The sequence below is a fragment of the Bemisia tabaci genome, chromosome 6 (genome assembly GCF_918797505.1).
Source record: "Bemisia tabaci chromosome 6, PGI_BMITA_v3".
Taxonomy (NCBI): Eukaryota; Metazoa; Arthropoda; class Insecta; order Hemiptera; family Aleyrodidae; genus Bemisia; species Bemisia tabaci.
This window is the reverse complement of record NC_092798.1, coordinates 2,690,049-2,717,991: the sequence shown is the minus strand read 5'-3', so window position 1 is coordinate 2,717,991 and position 27,943 is coordinate 2,690,049. Positions and strand designations below refer to the sequence as shown.

General features: G+C 38.9%; 1 protein-coding gene across 1 annotated transcript; it reads left to right on the top strand.

The window, feature by feature from the left end:
• Positions 1-569: 569 nt before the first annotated feature.
• On the top strand, positions 570-26,317 carry LOC109038221 (doublesex- and mab-3-related transcription factor A2). The gene is made up of 4 exons (XM_072301564.1): positions 570-978; positions 20,763-20,956; positions 21,846-22,106; positions 24,662-26,317. The coding sequence occupies exons 1-4, from the start codon at positions 570-572 to the stop codon at positions 24,947-24,949; spliced, it is 1,152 nt and encodes a 383-aa protein (XP_072157665.1). The 3' UTR covers positions 24,950-26,317.
• Positions 26,318-27,943: the final 1,626 nt, after the last annotated feature.

Here is a 27,943-nt window from a genome sequence, read left to right as displayed (position 1 = left end):
TTTTTTTAAACCGGGCTAGAATTTATAGTTCCAAATTGCAAAATGTTGTCCAATTGGACGTATTTCTATCAAACGGAACTATGCGCATTAAGACATGAGCCCTGTGACCCATAAGAATAAATGCATAACAGGGCTCACGTCATGATGCACAGAGTTCCGTTTGGCAGAAATACGTCAAATTGTGAGTTACGTAACGCTGGCACTGACACCCCCTTTAACGCAACGTAACGCAGACGTAACGAAATTCAGTAACGCTCCCTAATGCGGCAACGCCGAGGCGGCGAAACAAGTTATTCAAAAAGTGATAATGAATTGTGAGCCAATACGAGGCGGGACCTCGACTCGCGGGGAGGGGGCGCGGAGGGGGGACAGGTATTGTATTCACAATGAAACTCGCATCAGAATCACATTAAAAGTTGTTTGTGGGAAGAGACTGTTTACACCTCGGGGGGCGGAGCTCCGTCGGCGGCGGACCAATGAGCGGCGGCGCCGCGAAGAGATACAGTTATGCAGGGAGGGGGCGGGGCCGGGCCAACCCCTGGCTCGGAGCGGAGGGTGGTTAGTCAGTCATGAGTTTACCGAGCGGTGTGGACGTCTCGTCGCTGATGCAGCAGCACCCGGTGCTCGGGGCGCTGCCGCCCGCGTTCTTCCTGCGCGCCAGCGAGCGCTACCAGCGAACCCCCAAGTGCGCCCGGTGCCGGAACCACGGGGTCGTGTCCGCCCTCAAGGGCCACAAGCGGTACTGCCGATGGCGGGACTGTGTCTGCGCCAAGTGCACGCTCATCGCCGAGCGGCAGCGGGTCATGGCCGCACAGGTCGCCCTCCGGAGGCAGCAGGCCCAGGAGGAGAACGAGGCCAGGGAGTTGGGGCTCATGTACAACGGGTCCTCCACCGCGGCCCCCAGGGACCCCCCGGCCCCCCAGCAGCTCGCCTTGCTACCCGCCTTTCCGGGGAGCCCCGAGGCGCATAGCCCGCCAGGTTAGTCCAGTCACTTTTTTCATACTAATAATGTTCAAAATTACGCGGGGAAAATGTCAAAGTCGTTGGGTGGTATGGGCATTGCCAATCAATTGTGCACAGAGAAAATCTGTGGTTTTATAAACCAATTAGTGGTTTATATGGAACACCGCTAAGTCACAAATGAACTAGTGATTCTCAGTCTGTGGACCATACTGAAGTATCTCGTACCATACTAACGTATATATACCATTACCATGGTATGCTATTAATATGTGTTAATTGCCTTCACATCTATTAGTATGGTGTTCCATATTATGAGCCTCTAATAGAGAATTTGCAGGTGTCTAAAATTTGATGCATTTCGTGTATAAGTGGGAACTACTGAGTGAACTGAACAACGAGGATACCCTTGGTTCATGAATTGAACAATTATTGGAGAAGATATGACAAAATGAAGTAATCTGCTAAAATATGTGTGAAATGCCGCCAAATGACGTCGTCAAGAAGTGCATTTTCTCACTTTTAAATCTATTTATACTATTTCCCATATCAGAAAAAAAGTATAAAAAATACTGTGAATTCAGCTCTTTAAGCACTTTCAGATGAAGCAATAAAAAAATTTGCCTGCAAATTCTCCATTAGTGGTTCATATGGAACACCACTAATAGTCATAAATGAACTAATGATTCTTAGTCTGTGAACCATACTAAGGTATCTATTAATGTTGTTACATGTTACATATTATGAGCCTCTAATTGATTTATAAGCCATGATTTTTCTCGGTGCTGTAGTATACCCCAATAAATTAGGTTACTAACCCAAAGATTACGGTGTCTACCCAACTTGCGTTGAGGCACCATCACAATTAATTGGAAAAGTCCATATCATTCAACCAATTTGAGTGGTGCCACAATTTAAGGGGATAACCCTTAACACTTTTTTTCCCGTGTACACTGTCAAAAATTTTGGGGTGAAATTCTGTGTCGGAGTCTACGTAGCGCCCAAAGACCCTAAGGAATATGAATACGGAGCAGAATTTATTTTCCTTGCGGAGTGACTTACACTATTAAGGAGGAATGTCATACGGTTTTATGGGGTTATTTTCACTTCGCATTCATTGCACTCTGGGTTTTCGGGCGCTGTATAGACTCCGGTACCGAATTTCACTCCTCAGTTTTCAACAGTGTATTTGTGTAAATATTATGTTATGTGTTGGTTCTCTTGATCGAAAAGGTGCAAAAAGTGTCATTATTATGGCCGAGTATTTCATGCGATCCGGGATCATTTCCAAAAAATGTCCTCTTTTTTCCAAAATTTTCAAAAGATACATTTTTTTGGTCTCTAACTTTTGGAAATTTCCTCGAAACGTCCATTGAAAAGTCGAAAAGATCGATGAATCGTAGGAATTTTTAAAGAAATTTTTTTCGAAGTCGCTTTGAACAAAAATTTCCTCACTTTTCTAAAAAAACGATCACGCGATCCGAGGACCGTATGATCGGGGACATTTCTCACCCCCGCTTGATCGAGTGTCATTTTGATTACCTTGTTCTTTCCTGTGTAGCCAGTTGATTCTTTTTATTGGTTGCTACCAACTAAATCATATTCCTATTAATGGTTGTCACAATTGAAAAACTTTAGAATTTTCCTCGGAATGTCCCTTGAAAAGTCGAAGTCACTTTTCCCAAAAATACCCTCTGCAATTTTTCTGAAAATTTCCTGACTTTTTCCAAAAAAATACCTCTTTGATCACGCAATTCGCGGATTACATGATCGGGCATATTTCATTAATCCTGTTCTAGTTGTGACACCTGATTATAAAAATAATGGGGCGATAAAGGAAAGAAAAAGACAAAAAATAATATTACTTTGCATATTGAAGGCAAGTCGAGTCAGTTGACACGTGGATCGAGTTAAATCAGATTTAGTCATGTATAGGAATTAAATTTTCACTAAAATTGAGTCATGACAGAACCATCTGTAGTTTTTGTAGTTATGCAGTGTCGGGTAGAATTAATTCAACTGAAATATAGTCATCTTTGACTCGAAGGTGGATACGTCGCAAGCAATTAGCGATACCCGGCAACTGCTTCGAAATCTAGTGGTAATAATTAGATTGTGATACAACGTAGAAATAAAGAAACATAGAAAAAGTACGGATTATTTAGCCTGAAATAGTAATAAACGCTTTTCTCTTGCTCGTATTGTAAACGCGTGTGTATGAGTAGTAAAATCAGTGTCATCGGTTGGGTTTGAGTTGGATAGGCAACTAAATTAACTGCGTGGCAAGGCGTGAAGTATTACGGAAAATGAAGGAGCCTTTAACCGGTTTCATGGTTTTGTAGTAGGTATATTACCGCAAAATCCTGCCGCTTCAAAATTGCCGGTGATTGTTTGCGACGGATATCTATACGAAATTGACTCGATTGTGGGAATAAAATCTTTTTATTTTCAATAATTTTAAACAGCAGAAATACCAAACTCCAGTCCTGCCGTGCTAAGGGAAAACGTCATATAATTATTCAGATGTTGCCAATTTTCTGCCATTGAAACTGAGTTACCTTGAGAAATAATGTATATTTTTCTTCGAATTCTTCGCACAATTTTGCAAGTGATTTAACTTAAAGTTTAAAGAAAATTTAAAGAAAAATACTCATGATTTTCCTCAAAAATTGATGTTACCTATATCGAGGATTTGGGAAATTTGTTAAGCCTCACTCCCTATTCTCATGGACAGTCTCAAAATTTGGAGCATCTGAAAAAGGCCTAGTGCGTTTATATTCAGAACAAAGCAATCATGATAAAAGTTGTCATTTTAAGGAAACTTGTGTTGAATTGATAAAATAATTTAAGGATTCAATCATTGCTCTGGTGCATTCAATGTTGAGGTATTTAACTAATACAAGTTGATTTCAAAAGTGTTACCTATGCGAAGAATAAATGGATTCAAAGTATATTGGTCCTCAGCGCCTAATGGTTCTTGAATGTTGCATTAAAAATTCTTCAGTAGGTAGTTTTTACCCCTGTGGTACGTACAAACATGTATGAGATAAAAAAAAATGCAGCAATAACGATCAGCCTAATTACCTCTCTCACTTTAATTTTGTGGCAAGAAAGTTATTAGACAACATTTTGTCTGAAAACCTTTTGAATATTCTTTTTGATGCAAGGAGAATCCATCGAAAATCTAAGAAATTGTAATGCTCGATTTTGTCTCTGAAGCATTTTTAAAAAATGAAACAAGTCATTCAATTTTAAGTCTAAGTAAGCTGTTGCTGGTTGAAGCCACCCAAATATGTTGATAGGTTAGTTCATCATTGCCTCCGTTTGGAGCAATCATTGTGATGTAAACTATACTTTTTTATTATTTTTTATATCTCATTCAATTTTCTTTTCACGAGAAAGGTTTCAAAATATTATATCCTAGCTTGAATTTTAATCCTCATGTTTTGAATGTCAATACCGTGGTCATTCTCTTCCTTAAAATCTCAATGTGCGATCGAACATCCCAAATTGATATCGGTCCGGCCCTAATGAAATTTTATTTAAGAAAAACGCCTTAAAAACCTGTAGACGTCTCTAAATTTTATTTGATGAATTGAGAATTTTCGGGAGACTCGAGAATTTTTAGAATTTTTTTTTAACGAGTAAAATTTTTTATTAACTTTTTCGAGTTGGAGAATCCAATGACAGATTGGAAACCCAGAAGGCCTGTTTAGTGAAATCTACTGAAAGATAAAAGTTCAAATATATTCACAATAATTGCTGTACTTAAAGATAATGCTTATTTACAGGTGTCATACGTAATTGTATATTTCCCGTATTTGGAACTAGAAAAATATTTCGATCTTTAGACTTAATTTTATTCGCAATTTAATGTAGGTATAAGAAATTCCAATTAAAATATCCAGATTTTCGTCAAAAATAAACATTTTATAAGGAGAGATTCAGGTACATTTAGATGTTCTTACGACGTTTTTCTTCGGCACGGTAGTATGAAGAAACGACCCAAAACCACTACAAGCGATTGCTAGCTGATTATCCGGATTACCCAAAATCAGATAAAAATCACGAAGTTCTTCACTTTCACCATCTGCTACAACTCTTGTTCCTCTATAGAAAAAGTATCAGTTTACAGACTGGTCACTGGCCCTGATCAGCTAGAAGCCCAGATTGAGGTAAAAATCTAGGATTTTATCATGTGCTCCTACAGGGATGCGTGGATATGATTCTTCACCGATCATCCAAATGTTTGGTTTACATCATATAAACGGAATGTGTTTGCTGCGTGCTGATTATTGAAATAGATAGACAAATTGATAGACGCAGAAAACATATCGGGAGTACGGAGCGATCCTTTTGGTTGAAATAGTTGATTCCTATAGACTAATAACTATAGACTGTTCCTATAGGCTAAGGGAGAAAATGATAGATTAACAATTATTGATTTATAAACTATTTCGTTTCCTCCTACAGACAGGCGCAACATGAATGCAATTAGGCACTTGGTTTGAAAAGCGCAATGTCAATTTTGAGTGATGGATGTAATATCCTTTCAAGTTTACAAAGACGCGTTTCAGTGTTTTTCCTCGTATTTTATTTTTTTTTTTGAACCCTGGTAGTGCAATTACTTACCTTGAAATTTCTTCAATTAATTCAGAAGTATAGTTATTTTTGGTGCGCTGTACTTCAAAGATAAAAGTTAATATTAAGGAAAGAGCTTTTTTCTACTTCGCAAAGTTAGTAACCTGAACAGGACGGATTAGAGTTAATTTCAAATAGCCTTCTCTCGTTATTGCGGTTTTGTAAATTTCAACTGACATAATTTGATAGAGTATAAGCAATGCAGGCACATCTTTATTGCCTGTTATGCGTATATAGTGTTTCAAAATATCATCCTCTTTTTTTTAAATTTTTTGGAGGGAAACCAATCAACTATTCCGCTTAAAATTTTGCGGAAATATATTTCAAGGCAAGGAAAATTGCAACAATTTTTGAATGGAGATGATAGTTTATTGTCTTTCCAAAAAATTTAGGTAGATGTGATTTTGAAAATCCGCAATGTAGCAAATGTTACTGTTTTGCTTCGCTCTATATCCACTCACGGTATTCGGTTTGGTGTTTCCAAGAAATTAGTCCAATTATTCTATGATTAGTATCAGTGGCTCAATTAATCGAACTGGTTAATTTTCAGATGATGGAAGCGCAAAAATTTCAATGACGGGGTTTAGCTAGATCATTATTGCCTGTGCCAATATGCATCATATAACAGAACGACATTTAAGAATGTTAAGTTTTATGGTCTCAAAAAAGCTTTAAAATTTAAGGTTTTTACTGACCGGTTACGGTCGAATTAGATAATTTCTCCTCCGCTTCTCTAAATATTGTTTGTTAGCGCTTACGTCGTCTTGAAATTAATCGGTTTAATTTTGAGTTTCTTGTGCCGACTTCGATTCCTCTTTCCTTAAAAGGTCATATTTTGTAGTATCCCGGACGTAGAAACGTAACCCCATTCCATGGTTGCGAAATTGACTCAAACAATTCAATTTTTTACAAGAATGTACTTCCGCGATTTTTGTCAAAATTTTCATTTTTGCATGAGATCAAAGGAAAAATCAGGGAAATTTTCGGTTGGAAATGCCCAAGATTCTCCTGCTCTGGAAAAAAGTCTTTGAATCAAGAGTCCAAACTCTTAAAAACTTTGACCAGACAAAATAATCTCGATTCAACCGGAGTTTTGCTTGAGTCAAAAGGAAATCCGCTTACATTACGATGCTTGGCTCTCGATTCAAGCAAAAATCCGATTGAATCAAGAGTGTTTTTTCTTGTCAAATGTTTTAAGTGTCTGGACTCCGGATCCAAGGGACTTTTTCTTCAGTATGGTAAAACTGCAATTTGCGAGGGGAAATTTGGTAACATCGACACGTATAGTCACATCGATTGGTAGAATTCACCATTCCTTCACGCACGCTGTATTCCACACAGCGTCAATTCGGAGTAAATTCTGCCAGAAAAAAGGTAAACGTTGGTACAGGTAACATTCCTCTGGCAGAATCGACGTTGAATTCACGCTGTGTGAAATACAGCGTAAAGGAATGGTTAATTCTACCAATCTTTTTTTTCAGTGTACGTTCTTTCGTGGGGGAAGCGACGATTACAACAAACTAACTTAAATAATATCAAGCTTTAAAACGGGCCTCAATCCTGCCATGCTAAGGAAGAACGCCGTATGAACATCCGAGAGTTGCCAAATTTCCCTCGATAAAACATGTATTTTTATCAACATTCATGCATATCTTTCCTTGAAATTTTCAAATATTATAGATTAAATTACGTGCAAAATTGTCTGAAAATTTTGGGGGAAAATATTCACAATTTTCCCAATAAATTCGGGTTTTATCAAAGGAAACTTAGCAACGTCTGAAGGCTCATACGGCGTTTTTCCTTAGCACGGCAGAATAAACGTGCGCCACTCGAAGTTGCGGAGATTCGTTGGCAGAGGGTTGATACGAAGGGATGCTGAACTCGCGGGCGGCTAAATTAAACACAGATGAAGCTGGTAGTGTCGGACTGGCTGCCGATGCCCCTGTCCCAGAACCCCCGTTTATACCGACACCCTCTTTCAACCCTCCCCCTCCCCCGCCGACCCCCGCCACCGTTTCCCAGTCGTATTACATTTGATGCTTATGATATTCTCATTTAAAAACCATTCACCGCATAATTGGTTTCGCTGACATCAGTTCACATCCAGCTAACCACCTTTTCCGCAGCTGAACACATGATTGAATTAATAACCTTTTACGCCCGAGTATTGCTCTCTCGCTCTTCTTTCACGAGGCCCGATGCGCAGATATTTCAGCCCGGAGGCGAGAATCAAAAGCATCTGTAAAATATCGATTAATTATGTTTTATTCAATAGTCGCGCCAAGGGTAATAACTACTTAATAACCCACTCCGCGGGCTTTTCCAGCCTTTGAGAAGGAGCTCGGTTTTAATTTTCACTTATAACATGTCGAGAATTTTCCGTCCGTTGAAGCGAAATAAAGCCCTCGTACGCGTTCGATCTTACGAAATGAGCGTATTCAATGCTGACATATTAATTCACACCTACATGTGTTGATTCGCTTGGGTGTTGAAATGGAAAATTCGATATTCGTTGTAAAGCCTCTCTCATGAATGTTTTTCTTTTTTTTTATGGAAAGAAAAAACTGTGGACAAGTTGAAAAGTGCGAGATCCAAGTCACTCCTGTTGTAATTAGCGGGGTTGATTTTCTCAATCACGTGTGATTGATTTAATTGAGGGACATGAAGGCCAAGGCGCATAGGTGCAGTTTTTGAAAAATTGAGATATTCATGAACTCAATTAAAACTAGTTTGAAAGTATATTCTGTGAAAAATCCACGACTAAAATCCACCTATACAGCATCGAAAAGTGAGTTTAAACTTCTTTTCCGCCCTACGGCTTCATGTAATTTTGAAACTTCAAACAAGTATATCTTGAAATAGTGAAAACTGCTCTTATGCGCCGAGCCCTCCAAGCCCCTCAATTCTACAATGGAGCATATTTGGACGAAATTCTGTCAAACGGAACTATGTGCATTATGATATGAGCCCTGTTTTGCTTATATGCTTTTAAATCTCAGGGTCATGTCTTAATGATCATCGTTCCGTTTAACAGAAATAGGTCCATTTATCAATATTGTGACGAAGAACGTCTGAGGTAAAAGTTTGCAGTATCAAAAACCCGAAACGTGGCGCAATCCATGATCTGATAAGATTCCCACAAGACCAACAGTGGATTTTCTAGGATTAGCTCGAAAGAACGAGATCATGGCCTCATCGGATAGGCTTTGAAATGATACCCCTTTGATAAAACGAAAAACGTAAAATGATACACACGTCACAGACTTATTTGGCACACTCGAGAGTATTTTTTATCCCGTATCAACCCATCGGATCTCAAAACCAAATCTAACACCTTTTCTAAATATTTACGGATAAGACCGAGCGGCGAAAATTCAAAGAGGGCCACTTGTAATTTGAATCCTTCGCTGGGGGTTATACTCAAGTTTTCGAAAAGGACGTATTTCTACCAAACGGAACTATGTGCATTATGACGCGAGCCCTATTGAGCATGTATTCTTATGGGTCGCAGGGCTCATGTCTTAATGCACATAGTTCCGTTTGGCAGAAATACGTCCAAATGAGATCCTCTGCTTGCGATTAGGTGTGGGACTTTTGCTATTGTCCGCAACAGGCATTTCACACGATAATACAGTATCCAATGGAGAATATAGTGGCATGATTCAAGCGGAAATATTCTTGAACAAGCGGAAAGCCCGTGACTGAAGTCATGGGTCTAAATGCTGTGCAGTTACATCTATCGCTCATTTCAATTAAGATTTTTAAAGGCATATAGATGTCTAAAAGTGTAACTTTTGTTCTATCTAGTTTGTACGAATAAAAAAAAATGAGAAAAAATCGATTGTTTCATAAATTGATTAAGTTACCAGGATCTAATGTGGCAATGGACCGGGATCATTTCGATCAACTTTTTACTTTTTCAACAACTTTTTCAACTTGTCTCTTTTGATTCAGAGGAAATATTTTTTGAGGGAAATTCAAGAATATTTCTAAACAGGACCAGTCACTTTTTCCTGTTTTCAAAAATATAATTATCATCACGTCAGCTTTTAGAGCCATTCTTGTGTTGAATATATTTTTGAAAAAGCCCGTCATTAAACGGATCAAATTTAATTGAATTATTGCAGACTGTGCCGAACTTTTTTCGACATCAAGTTCAAAATCAGCCAAAAGATTAAAAAAAAAATAATGATAATAATTAAATAAAATTACTTATAATCGGGATTCTCTAAATCACGATTTCTGGGTTTTTAGTAGTCCCTTTCACGAGAATTTTTAAACTTGAATCCACATAAAAAAGAAGAGGAAATTAATATATATGATAATGCACCCACTGAAAACAATGTGGCCCGTCTCAGAGTCTTTTTCAATACTTCCGTATCGATAGAAAATTTAGAGCGCCAAAAAATGACCCAAGAATTGAAGTAGCATATCGGAAGATAGAGCACTGTAAGTAACTGAAACAGTTTCTAAAATAATTTGAAAATATTTTCAACAATTGAAAAATATTGTGAAATTGCTTACACTTGCTAAATTCGTCAAAATGTTAACGGTTATTGTCATGAAAATGTTTAATAGTTATTATTGTAGTAATAAATAAATACATTAAATGTTATATCAATGGAGAAACTTCCAAACTACGCATTTTGTTTGCGATGTTTTAAAAACTCCTCTAATAATGTTACTTTTTGAAAAGAGAACATATTAACATCATTCCTTGAAGATTCCACAAAATGTTTCCCCTTTTTGCCCTTTTTTTTGTTTGCGTGGAGAAGAATAATTGGATTAGTTTTTACAAATTTAAGTTGAGCAATTGCCCGATGAAAACATAAAGTGTAAATTTAGAACTCGCGGCCTTTAAACACGGATTTTTATTCAGTAAATACGGTTTAGATTTTCCGTGTTCAGTGTTGTTCCAATGCCTACTTTATGTTACTTCATGCTGCTTTTTTTGTCAGATCAATATAAAGGGCTTGGTTGCTCGACACAATTTTGTGTTAAATCGATTGTTAGGTTAGTTGTTGTTTTAAGGTGTTATTTTTTTTCTTTTTTAATTGCTGAATTTAGATTTTGTATCCAAAGCTCAATATTTTGAAGAGGAGGATGTGAACAATTGAGACAGACTGGTTTAATCAGGCTGTAATGAATGACAATTATTCCACTCACTAGCAGACATCCGATTAAATAAAATGCAAATTCACGTTATTACCCTTTACGCTTTTAGATTTCGCTACCCGAAAAATTGGTCAAACTCCATCGTAATTTTAGCTTTGAGGCATTGAAAATTTGCCTCGATTATAGTTTTCGACAAGGGGATGATGAGCGCCATTAAGTGAGGGAATCAAAATAGCTTAACTTTCGTCAAGTGTTAAAATACCTATACGTAAAATTCATTTAGATCGGTAAAAAATTATTTTCTTCGAAACGTTCACCTTTTTGGTAACGTAAAGACACTTTATCACCCCCCCCCCCTTATCCGCCATGTGTCACTCTCTCAAAAAAATTAGTGCAGTCAATTTTTAGACGTGCGCCTTTTTGATAGCTTGAGAGGCATCTAACATTTTTTTTTTCTTTTAAAAAGAATAATTGATTAGGGCACATCCTATTTTCGGCTGTGTTGCTCACGTAGCCCTTGAGGCACCACTACACATGAAACAAACGAAACTAACACAATATGGAAATAGAGCAAATGGAAAGACGGCGCAGAGATACAACTATTCGTGCTTGATGGATGTGTGTGTTGCGTCTGCAAAATTGAAGGCGCGATGGCGCTAGGCGTGAACTCGTGATGCTCCGTTCTATGCTGCCAGTGAGGCAGCCGCTTGATGAAGAGACCAGTTTTGTCATGTTCTGTGACTCCACGAGTGTGCCGGATCCGTTCTCGCGTAAAAGTGACCGTTTTAAACGGGTCGGTTTCTAAAACAGCATTTTTTGAGTTTGGAAGGTGTTTTCAAGATTTTCTAATAGCACCATCGTTCTTTTCGTAAAGTTAATTGCAACTGGAATCAGTCATCAATTCACAAATTCCCGCATCTTGCAACAGGCTCATTGTCGGGGTATTGATTCGTTTTGAATACATGTTTCACGTCTACGGCAAGTGCCTGAGTCTATTCAACGCGGTGTATACTCCATTCACCTGCTGTTTTGACACTTTCGACGAAATCCTCGATAAAATCAACCCTCGGGAGAACAACTCACTTGCCACACCGTAGCGTGGAACAGTAGCGTGGCGTGCTTTGCGATGTATCGATTGATCTGCTATTTAAACCTATGGAGAAGAATCGATGAACGGGATGTTCGCAACGAACACCTTAATAATCGATTCTTTACCACGGCTTCAAATGGGGGAAAAATCGAAACTCGATCATTGACGCCTCGCCACTGCTCGGCCGGCAAAAAGCAATAATTAGACTCGCTAAATCGTGAAACCTCAAGTGCGCGACCGCGGCCGATCACGAGTGAAGCTGCACGCTGCGTAAGAGCGTATCTCGATTTCCGCATGAGCCCAAGAAAGCATGGATTTATACGTAAAACAGGGCTCACGGGGAGATTGAGATAGGATCTCATGTCAGAGGGGCGAAGACTGGTAAAAGTCACTCGCTGCTTAACAGTTGCAAGCTAAGACCCGCATTAACGAGGCTTACGCCAGAAGTTGCCGGATTGTGCGAAGATATCCCGTGGTTTATAATCTTTTCGTTACCAGTGATAATAGAGTGGAGTTCAGACCTAAAGACCGTGCTCATGGTCGTATTTATGGAACACCTTTTTACCTTATGGTCATAAGCGAGGGTGAAGCATCTCAAAATATGCAATACCTTGCAAGTATCTTTTTCCAGAGTTAAACTGTTGAATTTACTCGAAGTGTGTGACATTTTTCCTTCCAATGGTGCAGTGATAAGGCCTCCTTAAACCTCCTTTAGTCAAAATCTAAACCATACGGGGTTTATGAAACCACGAAAAACGCTGACCACGTGGTTTGTTAATACACGTTTGCGCGCGACGTGCACACATCTGGGGTGGTAAATTCGTGGATGCGACTAGTCCACACAGTGGAACGAGTCTTTTGAAGAAAGCGGACATGAAATTTAAGACAAAAATTGTACAATTTCACGTTTATATCGCCAAAATATTAATTTTAAGGTGTGCTTTTTATGGGAAATTTTACGAGAAAACCAATAAAACCACTTTTAGACATCAAAATTTAATTTCAATACAGATATATACGCTTTAAAAGTTTGTAAATCGTGTCCGACCTCTCCCATTGAATCGATCCATTGTGGATCGCCTGATCGTGACTACATTTTCTAGACAGATTGTTTTTTCGTGATACAAAACAACATAGGAGATATTTCGCTAACTTCGCGCTTACGGCGAAGCATGTCACGTTTAATAGGATACAAATATGATCTCAAATCTATTTTCCTATCACAAGATCTGTATTTTAAGTTGTCTACACAAATAACTCGCCTGGTAGTAATTTCAATTGAACTTAAATTAGACGAAAATGATCCTACCCTAGTTTTTTTATTCAAATATTTGTGGTTTGTTGATTATATTATTGTGTTATTTATTATAATAGAAAATAATACTCACCAACCTCCCTCCGGGATTTCTCGGTAGAATTAGCATGTAAAAGACCGTCCACGGAGAAAACTTAATCTGAATTCTTTAATTCATCCTTCCCAATTCCTAGAAAAAATCTGACAACTTCATGTATTAAATCAATAACTGAACTAATCTCACAATATTTAGGGTAGAATACATTTCTCAGTGTGCGAAGTTCTCCTTAACACGTTTTCAAATACCAGCATGGGAGTAGTGAGTGTAATAATTGATGCGTCTGGCATTGGCTATTTGTTCAGTAATATGGACTAGATTTTGGTGACTAATTAGACTTGTATTTGACTTGGAATTTTCCTTGAACGGGACAATTGAATTTTTTACTTTTATAAAACTCAATTACCAGTTTTATGCCCATCAGTTAATTTTAAGCTCCTTCGACAATATTACCTTATCAATCGTAAAAGTTAAATAATGTCATAAAACATGTTCGAAGTGTGATTACATGCATGACACGCTCATTTTTCGCACACGCGAAACATGGAAAATTCTTTCATTTTTACCCCATTCAATGACCCATTTCGGTATAATACAAAAGAAATACAAACCCACCTTCTCTTAACTTATAATTTAATTTTGAACTCTTTCTACGTAATCTACGCGCTCTGAGTAAATTTAAATTTTAATGTTAAAATATGCCTTTAATCTCACCCTGATTTTCCATCACATAACTCACCGAGGCAGCCGTAGTATATATCCAAGAATGGTTTCCGGCACCATCCTTATAACGAATCCTCTTCTTATTACGTGAATTTCATGTACTTTACCTTTGGACTTAATTTTTAGGACCTTTTTTCTCAATTTCACTGTGTTGTGTGCTTGTATATCCCATAAATAAAATTTCATCAAATAATAAAAAAAGTCATCAAAATCCGCCAACGCGGCAACATCGCTTAAAGTCCTAAATAGGTGCTCAACTTGAATACACCTCCGGCACGCGCTCAATTCAATTATTTTCGAAAACCTGCGCTGCGTATGGCCTATTCACGCGGGGCTCGGACAAAACAAATACTCTTATTTATACTCTATACACGTATACACTCAGAACCGCGTATGAGCATCCGATACGCATCTGGACTTAGGCGGTTTTCGCGGTAATAAACTGGGACGAGAGTATTTAGCGTGGGATCATTATTGCGAGCGCGGGCCGGAGCGAAGGAGCCGAGTCTTAGTTGATGAATACATATTAACGAGTAGGGTATATTTTAAAGTGCCTCTCTAGGTTCCCGACCACTCCATGATCGACGATAACTTTCAGCAACAGCTCGGCGGCCGCACTTCAATTTAATTTTTCCGGACTTCTTCATTCCGGGCCCGGGAACTGACCACGGCCCCTCGCCAACTTTTAACGGGCTTCTCGTTGAAACCCCACCGGGTCATTAAAAAAAACCACGAGAATGTTTTTTTTTTCCTTTTTTTAAACTGCGGGGGTTTCGCCTCCCTCCTTGTTGGCTATAACCAGATAAATAAGTAATGGGGCGAAAAAAAAGTCAAATTAACTCGAAATTCCGGCGGCGGGTGGAGTTGGCCCGAGACGGGTTGCTTGGAAAGTTTTCGACGAGGAGCGGTTTGGTTTGGGGGTTTTCAGCCGGTTCGGAACTTATAAATGAGGGCTCGTATGAGGCGATACGAGTCAATGTGCTGGGAGCCTGTTCTGCCGTGCTATGTAAAAACGCCGTATGTACATTCGAGAGTTGCTAAATTTTCTCCTATAAAATGTTTATTTTTAAAGGAAGTTATAAATATTTTTTCCTTGAAAATCTCAGACTTTTTAGATCAAATAATGAACGAAATCTTTTTCAAAATCGGAAGAAAAATATTTAGAAATTTTCCTGAAAATTCGTGATTTGTCGAAGAAAATTTGGCAAAACCCGATGGCTCATACGACGTTCTTCTTTAGCGAGGTAAGATTTTGCGCAAGGAAAACCAAGAAGTTGGATGGATAAAGTTCAAAAATGCATACTTCCATCGAAACGTGTAAAAAATTTTGATCTCGTTTTACTGTTTCACGAGAGACTGACCTCTTAAAATTTTCTATTAATACTTTCGGACGAGTGCAAAGAATTTCAAGAAAAAACCGTCGGTTGCTTTAAAAAAGAAAAATGAATGGATAGAACACTAGCGAAAATTCGTGATGTCGCAACACGCTCGTACGGAGCCGGTATATACGGCTTCTTGGTGTACGTCAAAAAAATACATCCCATAAAAAGTGTTGGACATCATATTGAAAAAAAATCGAGTGTCAAAGCAGTCAGAGATAATAAAAATCAATTCGGGCCTCTTTCTTTAAATTTTCTCCAGAATCTGAACGACACCTCATTGACAGCATAAAACGGAGCATTGCTAGTTCACGCCTCTCGTCATCGCGCCTTCAATTTTGAAGACGCAACACGGACATCCATCAAGTACGAATAGTTGTATCTCTGCGCCGTCGTCAAGCCGCGTCCTTTAGCAGGCTCTAATTCCACGATATGTCTGTTTCGGTTTGTGTTATTTGTAGTGGTGCTTCAAGATCTGTGTGTAACTTAGCCGCAGGTAGGAGAGACGTAATCGGGCCCTCGTTTATTAAAATTTTCTCACGAATCTGAGCGACACCTCATTAGCAGTATAGAACGGAGCATTGCGAATTCATGCTTCACGCCATCGCGCCTTCAATTTTGAAGACGCAACATGGACTTCCATCAAACACGAATAGTTGTATCTCTGCGCCGTGCGGTTATCACGCGCATCCTTTCCGTTGCTTTATTTCCATAAGTATTGTGTTAGTTTCCGTTTGTCTTATTTGTAGTGGTCTTACCGTCTTTCCATGAAAGCGCATACATTTGAAACTAGAAACTATGAAAAGTAAGCTGAAAATGACTTCCCTCAAATTGAAATTGAGAATCGGGCGTATCGAGAGTCTCAATTTTCACCAGTATTTAACACTTTGAACTAAGTTTGAAAGAAACAATCCACAAGGTATATAATCACACATTCACAAATACTCGATAAAGGATAAGACCACCCAAGTTAAAAACACACAACTTAATTGTGCTCCAACGAAAAAAAGGAAACGGGAAAAAAATGAATGCTGATTCAGCATTTATATACTTTTGAAATAATGTGCAACAAGCATCAAATGATGCTCTTACATTTAAAAAAAATGCTAACTGAACATTGTATTATTTAATTTAACCGTACTCTTAATTAAAGTAGCATTTTTTTAAATGTGAAATCAGCGTTTATACTTGTCGCACATTTTTTACATTATAAATGCTGAAGCAGCATTCAATTTTTTCCGTGAAAGCATTTTGAGAGATATTTCCATAAAACAAAAAAAGTCTAATTTTACCCCAAAAATCGATTCCCGAATTAGGTATGCTGCCGTGCGAAGCAAGAACGCCGTAAGTCCATCAAGATTTTCCCTCATTTTTTGGAACTTAACACTTTATAAAATAAAGACCATTTTACCCATGCACCTCAAATTTTCATGTTAAGTTCTTGATAGTTTTTGCTGGAGAATTCTGGAAAAACATTGTCCCAAGGTACGAAACTTTTTCTGCTATGATACATTGTTTCCAAAAACACTGGGGGAAAAAACACATTTAATCTAGAGTCCAGACTCTTGAAAACATTGACAAGAAAATACTCTTGAATCAAAACGAAATCCGCTTAAATTAGGAGGCTTGGCTCTTGATTTAAGCTAGATTCTGATTGAATCAAGAGTACTTTTTCTTGCCCTGGTAAAAATTGGCGATAGGAGCTGCGACGCTGCGTTTCAAAATACCATAGGAGTTCTTATAGCCGACTGACGAAGGCGATAGACAATCATATAGCTGGTTGTAGAAAGTGGGAAAAATCATACTGCCGGGCTACACGAAGCGATAAAAAATTATACAGCTGGGCTGTAGTTCCTATCGCCGGGCTTTACACTTTATCGCCTGGCTGTTGCTTTTTCTCCATCGGCTATAAAAGGCTATAAGAAATTGTGTAGAAATTCGTGTGCTTTGTAAATCCTTAAGTTTGAACGGAATCACCTTAATATTTACAAAACGCACATTACATTTTCCTTTAGGTACTACATATTTTTGTCATCAATTAAAATGAGAATAATCCATACAGAGTGTGCAAACATTTCAAGTCATGAGTTGAAAAACGCTGACTCCACGAGTCTAAATATTAGAGCCTAACACAAAGCGGAGCGGCGGCGCACTCGCGCCTACAAACCTAACAGGGAAACTTCACGCATTACGTAATGCGTGAAGTATCCCTGTTAGGTTTGTAGGCGCAAATGCGCGTTTTACGCTGGCTGCCCGCCCGCCGCTCCGCGCCGCAGCGTACCACGGCGCTTGAAGCAACTATATTTCACACCAGAGGTATTGCACAGTATCATACGAAATTGAAGGCGCTCCAACATTTTAGGAATTGCAGGCATCCCTCAAAAGTACGGAGCTTTCCTCGCAAAATAAATCAAGATACTACGGCCCAAAAAGAGAGCAGTAGTGCAAAAACTCACTAAGTCCTAGCATCCGTAATTAGTAACGTTTAGCATGCACTTTATCGCCAGGCTGTTGCTTACTCGCCATCGGCTATAAAAGGCTATAAGAAATTGTGATGCCGGCTATAGAAGCTACTGGAAATCTTACAGCCGGCTGTAAGTCTATGGTATTTTTGCCAATTTTTACCAGGGTGTCGATGTTTTTAAAAGTCTGGACTCTAGATCCAATGTATTTTTTTTCCAGTGAATGTAAAATGGCGTTTCTGCGTTACACGGCAGTATGACGCATTAACTTCAGGACATAAAGAGCACTCCTGCCCCATTCTCCGATATCGCGTAAATCAAACACGAGTATCGAGGCGCCAAGAATAATACGAACGTTTATCCGACACTTACGACTTACACACATTATAACCAAGCGTGTGACACAAATGTGTTGGAGAAAATGACGTTTCGAGGACGACACCGCTAACGACGACGGTGCCAGGGGGGGGGGGGGAGAGGAAATCGAGCCAGAGTGAATTGGCACGAGGAGGATGATGCGATCCCCATCTTATTTTATTACTGTATATTAAGGCACTAAATAGGTTTCGGAGGAACCTCATAGAGGGAAATTCCTGCGTTATTACGAATTCCGCACCAAATCGTCTACTGTTTCATCCCGACGCATTCCGCAGCGACTCCAGTGTCGAATTTGCTCGATCCCACTCTTGTTCCGCGCACAGTTGCCAACCTACCCGGACTTTCGGGTCATGAGCACCACTTTTTTCGAGTGAAAAAACGTATAAACTTATAAACTTATCTATACTATAGATTAAGACCAGATATGAGGCCTTATCTGTAACAATAGCGGATGTGAAAAATTACCTTTTCGAGACATGCTTAAAAACTGTTTCGGTCACACAAAAATCTAATATGTTTGCCTCTGGCGTAATGTACGGATCTCGAAGATCACATCACAAGTATCTTCTCAAGATTTTCTCGATGCCGAAACAGTTTTTTGAGCGTGTTTCAAAAAGGTCATTTTTCACATCCGCCATTGTTACATATAAGTCCTCATATAAGAATAGGATCAATTTGACCTCCCTACAAAGTTATTCCAGTGAGATTTATAGATATCCCATTACTAAATACTTTTATTTTACTGATATCAGGATTTTTTGTAATATAGGTGCACTATGAACTTACAATAAACAAATTAAAAAAAAAAAAACAAAGATTAGATTAATGGTATCTATCTTGCTAGGAAGTATTTTTTTTAGCAATTACTATTTTTGGCTCATTTTAGAAACAACATATGGACCGTGTTTAGTAGAAAGGAACCAAGCCACATTCGCTATTGCCAAATGAATCTGGGCAATATAATTTTTTACAATAGAACGTTTGTGCGGGTTCCTGTGGAAATTTAAAGGAATCTACTTCGTACTTTGCAAAAAATTTGCTGAATTTTGCCCAAAAATCCTTACAACAGTTTTCATGTAAAAAATTAAAGTGTCCAATGAAATTTTGCAATAACTGATGTGGCTTGGTGCCTTTCTGCTAAACGCGGTCCATAATTATGTGGCATCAGTTCTGCCGTGATGGCGAGGAGAGCAGTGGGTGCAAAAATGAAGTTTTGAGAAAACAGGCTCAGATGCGGCTGAGCGGAAAATTTTCTTGAAATAAGCCTCCCTTTTTTCTCAGAAATTGCCCCTAATCATCCGAAAGATTCTTAAAAATCGTATGTATGATTAAAATCGACCGATTTAATTTCAATTACATAGAGAGGATTCTATTAATTTTCATGTTATATGCTAGTGTTAGGCAAGACAGCCGTAAGTGTTATCTTCTGCATGCTCTCGTGGTTGCGTTTTGGACACATGACAAACACATTTTCAGGTAACAAATTGGCAGAGGAGGGGGCACTTTACTTGAAAGCACTGTTTTCATTGGCTCTCTGGAGGAATAATGTCACTTACTGCTGTTTTGCCTGAAACTGCGTCATGATTTGCATAACTGCGGCTTTCTCATCTGTCTCGTTACAATTGAGATGAATTTTGCTGTTTCAGCTGTTTCAGTGATTTCATCAAAAATGAATTAGACAAATTTTGGAGTAAACTCGATTTCGAAAATTTGACGTTTACTGCTTTCTTCGCTGTCACGGCAGAGTTTCCCTGTGCAAAAATGTGCTTGATGAGCCAGAAATGCACTATTTATGCTAAATGGAACTATACGCATAGGGGTTGCGTGTAACATAATTTCTTCAAGTATAAATACTCGTACGTCCCAATAGTAGTTTCTTGATTCAGGAAAATTGACGGTGTAAGTCCGCAACCACGGCGACGGACAGAGACAATATTATACATACCGCGTACTAACAATCTTAGCTCGCTTTAATAAATTTCTCCGCAAAAAAAACAGTGCTTATTTCGGGGGAAAATGCAAGGTAGAGCTGTTGAATGGGTCAGTGGTGCATAAAAAGCCAAGTTGCACAATCCTCGCAGCAAGCTGTACAGGCTCTTTTACCGAAGATATCCTCAAATTTCGCCCTGTTATCAGACACTCAAAAACTCTTTAATTTGATGTTCATCATGCAACAAGGTCTCATAAGTCTCAAGTATAGCGAGCGAAAGAGTTAATATACTGCTTTTATTTCCGTGCAGTTGTCAAATCTTGAAGGGAATCCCTTTATTTCATTTCATTTCATTCTTACATTATTTCGCGCGTAGCATTCATAAATTGTTTCTTTCACAAGTTTCAGTAAAATCATCAAATTGGAATTAAATTAATTTTTCCGAGCCGCTGAGCGTCAGCTTTATTATCTTTGGATAAGTTATAACTTTTATAAATATATGGTGGTAGATATGATTATTTTACTATATAATCTTTTTTCATCCTCTTTTTCTTCCCTCGCAGATTTTTAACATCCCGATCGTTAATTAAGCAAATCCTCCCCTCCCTCACCCCGATTGACACTATTCGGAATAATCAAAAATAGCGTAAAAAATATGGTTTTTCGCGAACACCATCCAACGATTCGAGAACTTTTTCGCTGAAAGATTTGTTTTTTTGTGTGTGTTTTCAGTTTCGAAACGAGCAAAAATGGAGTCTGAAGTGGAAGAGGAGGAGGATGCTGGAAGCGAAAAAGGACAGTCGAGGAGCAGGAGCAGATCCCGGAGTTTGACCCCTCCGAACGCCCGAACGTCCCTGCCGTCCCCGAACCGCCCCTCACCCTCTTCGCCACAGATCGAGTCCCGCATGAGCCCTCTACAGACCGAGGTAAGGAAAACTTACCAGCAGCAAGCAAGCGTTCAAAAGTTGAAAGTATTAAACGTATTAAATAAACACAAGAGATCTGCTGGGCTTAGCGGGAGTGATGGCAGTACCCCAATTTTTGGACAAAAATGAATGAAAATGATCCAAGATAAAACTTCTCGTTATAGTGCCCGATCATTTATAATATTTTCTAGAATTTTACCCCTGAAATATCACTTGTCATGAAATTGCTAGCTTTTTCATAAAATGCGGATTCAGAAAAACGGTAAGAATGATGTGAAAAAATTTAAAATGTCATCTTAAAAAAAAAAAAAAAAAAAAAAAAAAAAAAAAAAAAAAAAAAAAAAAAAAATGTTTTTTCTTTTCAAAGTTCTAAAAAGCCGAGTTTTCTTTCCTCCTTAGGTAAAAAAATATGTTAAGCCTTCAAAATTCTACCCTTTGCAAGTTTGAAGTTTTCGGATTGAGCATCCGAACACTTAACGTCCAGCTGCTGAAGTTTGGATCACACATGTGAAATTTCAGTTCTTACATCTGAAGCACTTCGGTTTTCACATCCGAAAAACTTCGGTTTTCACATCCGAAAAACTTCGGTTTTCACATCCGAAAAACTTCGGTTCTCGCATCTGAAATACTTCAGATGTAAGAACTGAAGTTTCAGATGTGTGATCCGAACCTCGGCAGCTAGACCTAAAGTGTTCAGATGCTCAATCTGGAAACTTCATAGATCCATATGACCTAAACTTCGGGTCCTACGCACGAGGTTTTTTTCTCCGTGTAGAGCGTTAAGTAATTTAGGGACGGCCACTTATCTTACGACATATTTGCCCTCGATGATGTAGGAATAAAATCTGATTAATTTAATTTTTTTTTTTTTTTTTTTTTCTTTTTCTAGGAGGACAGCAGTAGTAGCGAAGTGGGCCCGGAGAACTTATCGTTACCGAAGCAGCAGTGTCCGCGGGCGGAGTCGCCGGAGTCGCCGCCGCACGGCTACGCGCCCTACCTCCTGCCCCCGTCTAGTCGCTCCAGTCACTTCCAACAGAGGTCGCCCGTCGACACCCTCCTCAGAGTCTTCCCGGGCAGGAGAAGACAGGAAGTCGAGGCCGCCCTCCAGCAGTGCAAAGGCGACGTCCTCTTCGCAATAGAAATGATGGCGGTAAGCATAACACAGTCCGGCTCCAAGAATGACGTCAGAGAGTCCAAAGGGGTTACAATGCTGTCGTCCAAAGTAGAGTGCCTACATAGCGAGAGTATGGACGGATCGCTTTATGGAGGGCTTAGGGCCCAAAAGTGCAGCCACCCTTCTAACCAACTTCTAATGCACAAAATTTCACTGCCAGTCTGCAGATTCCAATTCTAACTAAGATGGCTTAGAATGTACATAAATGAGCGTTCTTCCGCAAAAAAGAGTAAATTTAGGCAAAAACTAAGTCAAATACGTGCTTTATAAACGATGGTTCGTAACAATTGCATTAGTGAGTCGCTCTGGATAATTGAAATTAATACGTTGGCTGCATTTCTGGGCCCTAACTTTATTCGCGGAGGCATCGGTGAAAGGCCTGATGGATTTTCGGAGTTTCACATCTGTCTATACTCTCGCTATGCAGGTACTCTAGTGCAAAGGAAAAACGCCGTAATGAGCCTTCAGGCGTTGCCAAATTTCTATTTACAAAACACGAATAACTCGGTAAACTTATGAATATTTTTCTTCTAATTTTTCAGATATTGTTGTTTGCAATTTCACCTAAAGTTCCTGAAAATTTCGAGAAAAAATATTAATATCTTTCCTCACAATAAACATTTTACTGAAGGAAATTTGGCAACTCTCGAATGTTCTTACGGCGTTCTTCCTCAGCACGGCAGAATGGGTATCTACGGGCTGATTATTGAAATTGATAGACGAAGAGGACACAGGGCATAGGGAGTATGGAGCGATCCTACCAGTTGAAATGGTTGGTTCCTACAGAACAGACTAAGGGAAAAATGATGGATTATCCGTACGGTCTCTCGTGGGTTGCTGTTAGTTAGTCTATCGTCTATGCCTCCTTTTTCCATTGCAATCACTCGCTTCTACCAATAAGATTCCTCCATATCTCTCTTGTATTCTTTCTCTATAGCTCTGTCTGTCAAATTCAATAATCGGCCTGCTGACACGTACCCCAATAGGGAGGATGATGGGAGTGGTTGCATATGAGAATCTCCTCTTTATGGATCAGTGTATTTGTCGCAGGCAATTAGCAATCTCCAGTAAATTCCAATATGCTTCCAGGACTTTATGTCCACCTACCTTTCGTCCATTAAATAAATGTCCACCGCTATTTATGTCCACTAAACGTTAAGTCCAGTCTTTATTAAGTCCACATGATTTAATGTCCAATCATGAATATGTCCAAAATTGTTCAAATTGTGGACATGTTATGTCCAAATCTTTTTCTTCTCACTTAAATGACAGGAACCACCTCAAAAATAAATCAATACTAGTACTACCTTCATTCTTAAAAACATTTCATTCATGAATCAAGTCATAACACACAGACACACAGACTCTAAGAGCAGATAAAAACATAATGTTCATGTGTACAGTGTACGGATATGATAAGATGAAAACCAAAGCGGGAGCCTAGGAAACGCTCCAATGCCAAATTAAACATTTTTCATTAACAGATGCAGTCAAAATTGGAAGTCCTCTTTAACTAGTTATTTCGTGCGCCTTCAATCTTGTAGGATACTGTGCAACGCCTCTGACGCGAAATAGTTGCTTAAAGCGTTGTGGCGCGGCAGGCAACCAGCGTGACACGCGCACAGGCGCCTACAAACCTAACGGGATACTTCACGCGTTGCGCAATGCGTGAAGTATCCCGTTAGGTTTGTAGGCGCCAGTGCGCGTTCTGCGCTGCTAACACGCCGCTCCGCTCTGTGTTAGGCTCTAATATTTAAACTCGCGGAGTCAGCGTTTTTCAACTCATGATTTTGAAATGTTTGCACTCTCTGCATTGATTATTCCCTTTTAAACTGATGAAAAAGAAATATGTACTACTGGAAAATATAATGTGTTTTTTGTAAATATAATAGTGGTTCCATGTCAAATTTTCGGTGCATTTTTTAGGGTGCACGAGACGTCACGTCAATTTTGAACATTTTTTTCAACTTCTCCATTATCATTAGAGAATCGCATCTTGCGTGTTCAAACAATACAAGATAAACAATTAATTGAAACATATACCAGAACACGCATATTATGAAGAATTAACAGAAAAGTTAACTCTTTATAACTCTTTCATTACTGTGCCTTGGCTTTCTTGATCATAGGTTTTAACATGCATTATGATACTCCTTTATCTTCATATAGTGCTCATTCTTGTGTTTTGTGAATTTTTCTTGCTGAAGATTTTTTTTTTTCATTTGCACAAGAAAATAAACAGTGTACAATTTCAATCACTTGTAGACGTGTTATACGTCTTTTAAAGTTTGACTAAACTGATAATAACTTACAATTAACTATGATATCTAAGTTTACATAAATAATGCATAATTTTAACAAAGAGATATACTACCTCTATATACCTTGCTGAAGATGGCTATTAACCAAAATGCATCCGAGAAAATATACTGTTAATTCTTCATAATATGCGTGTTCTGGTTGGTACATCTTTTAATTAATTGTTTATTTTCCATTTTCTAAATTTCCCGTTTCCTCCTTTTCTGTTGCAGGCGTGCCCCGATCCGGAGAGCCCCCTGCAGCCGCGCTCGGCGTTCTCCCCGCTGGGGCCCCACCCGTACGCGGCGGCGGCGGCCCTTCAGCGGGCCTTCAACCCCCACCACCGGGTCAACCGGAGTTTCCTCGGCCCCCCCTACGCCGGCACCGGGTACCTGCCCACGGTCATGCGGCCCGACTACCCCTCCCTGCCCCCGCCCCTCGATCACTTCCTCCCCGACAAGGTCAACGCTTCATCCCCCGGCTCCGCATCAGGCTCGGATAAGACGCTCTACTCCGAGTAGCCCATCGGAAGATTCTCACTCCTATCAGGATTGAATTTCATCCAGCGCTGGAGCCAACTGGCCTTGAGCGGCCAGGTGCCCTAAAATTTTGCCAAAAGAACCCTTTTTCGTAGAACTTGAGGGCATTTGGTGACTTTTTTTTAGAAAGTAATCAGAGCGTCTACGAACCCTTTTGAACTCTTCTTCTCTTCATCAGACGCTCTACTTCGAGTAGTCGGTCGAAAGATTGTCAGTCCTTGAATTTCATCGAGCGCTGGAGCGGACTTGCCTTAAAGGGCCAGGCGCTCTAAAATTTTGCCAAAAGAACCCTAATTGAAGGGGCTCTTTTTCGGAGAACTTAGAGGCTTCCAGCAAGTTTTTTTTTAGAAATCCATCAGAGCCTCTCCGAACCCTTTTGAACCTTTTTTTCTCTTCATCAGGAAGCACCCCAAAGTCCTTTTCCCTTAAGCTCGAATAAGACGTTCAACTCCGAGGAGTAGATCAGGAGAATGTCACTCCTACTAGGACTGAAATTCATCGAGAGCTGGTTAAGCTCAGGAGCGAACTGGCCTGATGGACCAGGGGCCCTGGAATTTTGCCAAAAGAACCTTAGGTGGAGGGTACCTTTTCCGTAGACCTTTAGGGCTTCATTCAGCAATTTTTAAAAAAAACTCGAACAGAGTCTCTTCAAACCCTTTTGGACCTTTTCTCCCTTTTTGGGCCTAATGGGCATATTGGTGGTGCACGAAAGTTCATTAAGATGATAGTCTTGTATATATAACTGTTCTATTTCCGTTTTAATTTTTTATTGTGATATAAAACCCCATTATTTCATGTTTAGGTATTCATTTACCTGCAAGTAGTGAGAAACGTATTTTAAATGAATGATTTATTTATTGTTTAAATTAAAAGCTATGTCCTTGTTTTCTTTGTTAGATTTACTCTAAAGATTCATAAAACTAGTCGATATTTGGAAACGAAAGAAACAAATGAAATCTGGGAGCTCTGTGACGATGATCATATTCGGCAAGAAAAACTGTAACTTAAATTCATCGCAACAACGTCTCATCTTTCTCAAGAATTATTAATCGATAACGTTTTAATGACATTTAACGACGTTAGAGGATAATGCCCACAATTCAATAAAAAACTACATCTCCCAGAATCATTCCAAAATTATTCATTTCTAAATACAAAGAGGTGTAATCTTGTAAAATAGATAATCATGTACAGATTTATGTAAGTGTTTTAATATTATACCTCTTTTATTCTACGTTATAACTAAAAATTATTGAGAATGTATATCCACTTTTAATTACATACTGTATATGAATATTTTGAGCAATGTGCATTCCACTTGTAAATAAAAAACAAAACTTTTAAATTGGATCACTGTCTTCACTTTTCCATTTTCTCCTTTATTTCACCATTGTTATAGTGCTGAAAAATGAACGAGAAAAAAAAGCGATAGTACATTTATTTTTAAGCTTTCCTAACATAATCTGCTAAATTTACACCTAGATTTTAATGAACTTAGAAGCAAGAAAGCAAAATAAAACAAAAAGTGATGTCTCACTGTTTGTACAGCCAAGGAGCAATATATTTTAAGTGATACATTCGTCGTTTTTAAAGTATACTTCAAATGCAAAGAGAGCTGTGCAGTAGTAAGTGAACAGTCTTAATCCTTCAAATAGGTTTGCCTCAAAAATGACATTCCATACCACAAACAGGAAATCGTCACAACTCCAGTTGTCCTATAAATAAGTTCCATAGTCAGGTAATAGTCAGGTCATGGTAACATAGTCAGGATTTTAAATTCAAAATTCGAGTTTTTCATCATTTACGACCCTTCCTTCATGGATGATGGCATTTACTTATACATTTTCTCTTCGCAAAAATATAGCTTTTTTATTTTTTTACTGAAATAAATTGCGGGCTTAGAAGCCGTGCTCACGGATTTTATAGCACTACCGTCCGTTGCGGGCTGAAAAGCCGAAAGTTACAGGTGATACTTCGGCCTTTGCACCCGCAGCAGTCGGAGCTACGGCTCCAGAACCCAGAACTCAGCCTTTGACCTCGCAACGGACGGTAGTGCTGTATAGCTCGTAAGTACAGCTTCGAAGCCCGCAAATTTTTCCATTGAAAAAAAACATAAATAAGAACGAACATTTTTCAACACTGAATCCAAACTGTCAACAGAAAATTTAAAAAAAAAAAAAAAAAAAAAAAAAAAAAAAAAAAAAAAAAAAAAAAAAAAAAAATAGCCCGCAGAAACTTAGAATTGAATAACTAATGCCGCAAGAAATAAGATAGTACTTATGGACATTTGAAAAGACAGAAATCCAAAAAAAAAAGGAAAGAAATAAAGAGAAAAAATATCAAACCGCAAAGCCGAATGATGACAGTTTGAGTTCGTGATCCAGAAAACATAATTTCAAATGAAATCTATACAATATTCTAGCCCATCGTGTTCAGGACACAAAATTGCCCGTTTGGAGTTGCTATTTGACTCTCTCAATTGCAAAAAAATTAAATTAAATTAAATTAAAACAACTCGGATTTTATATCCTCGAGGAAATAATAGGAGATCCTCTGTTGGGAACTGAAAATCAGATTGTTCGGCTCAACTTGATGAAAATCGTTCTTTCGGCAATTTTGCCTCGAATAATTTTTTTCCAGTGCATCAGTACATCCAGACTTCTTCCTTCGGTTCAAAATGACTTTCGCCTTGTCTGTCATTCACCGAGTGTTTCAGGAGTTGTGGACGATACTTATGACTCAAACGTTGGACAAACACCGGTGTCGCAACGTCGTTGTCACTGGACTGCAAACACTTGAGATCATCAGCCATCAGCGCACGAGTTGACGCCTGGAACTTAAAATACTCGGTGAGCAGAATGTTAAGACAGCAAGATTTCTAATCGTCCGGCGAATGCTGCCGTATTAAGGAAAAACGCCGTATGAACCTTCAAGCGTTGCCGAATTTTCTTCGGTAAATCACGAATTCTCCGTAAA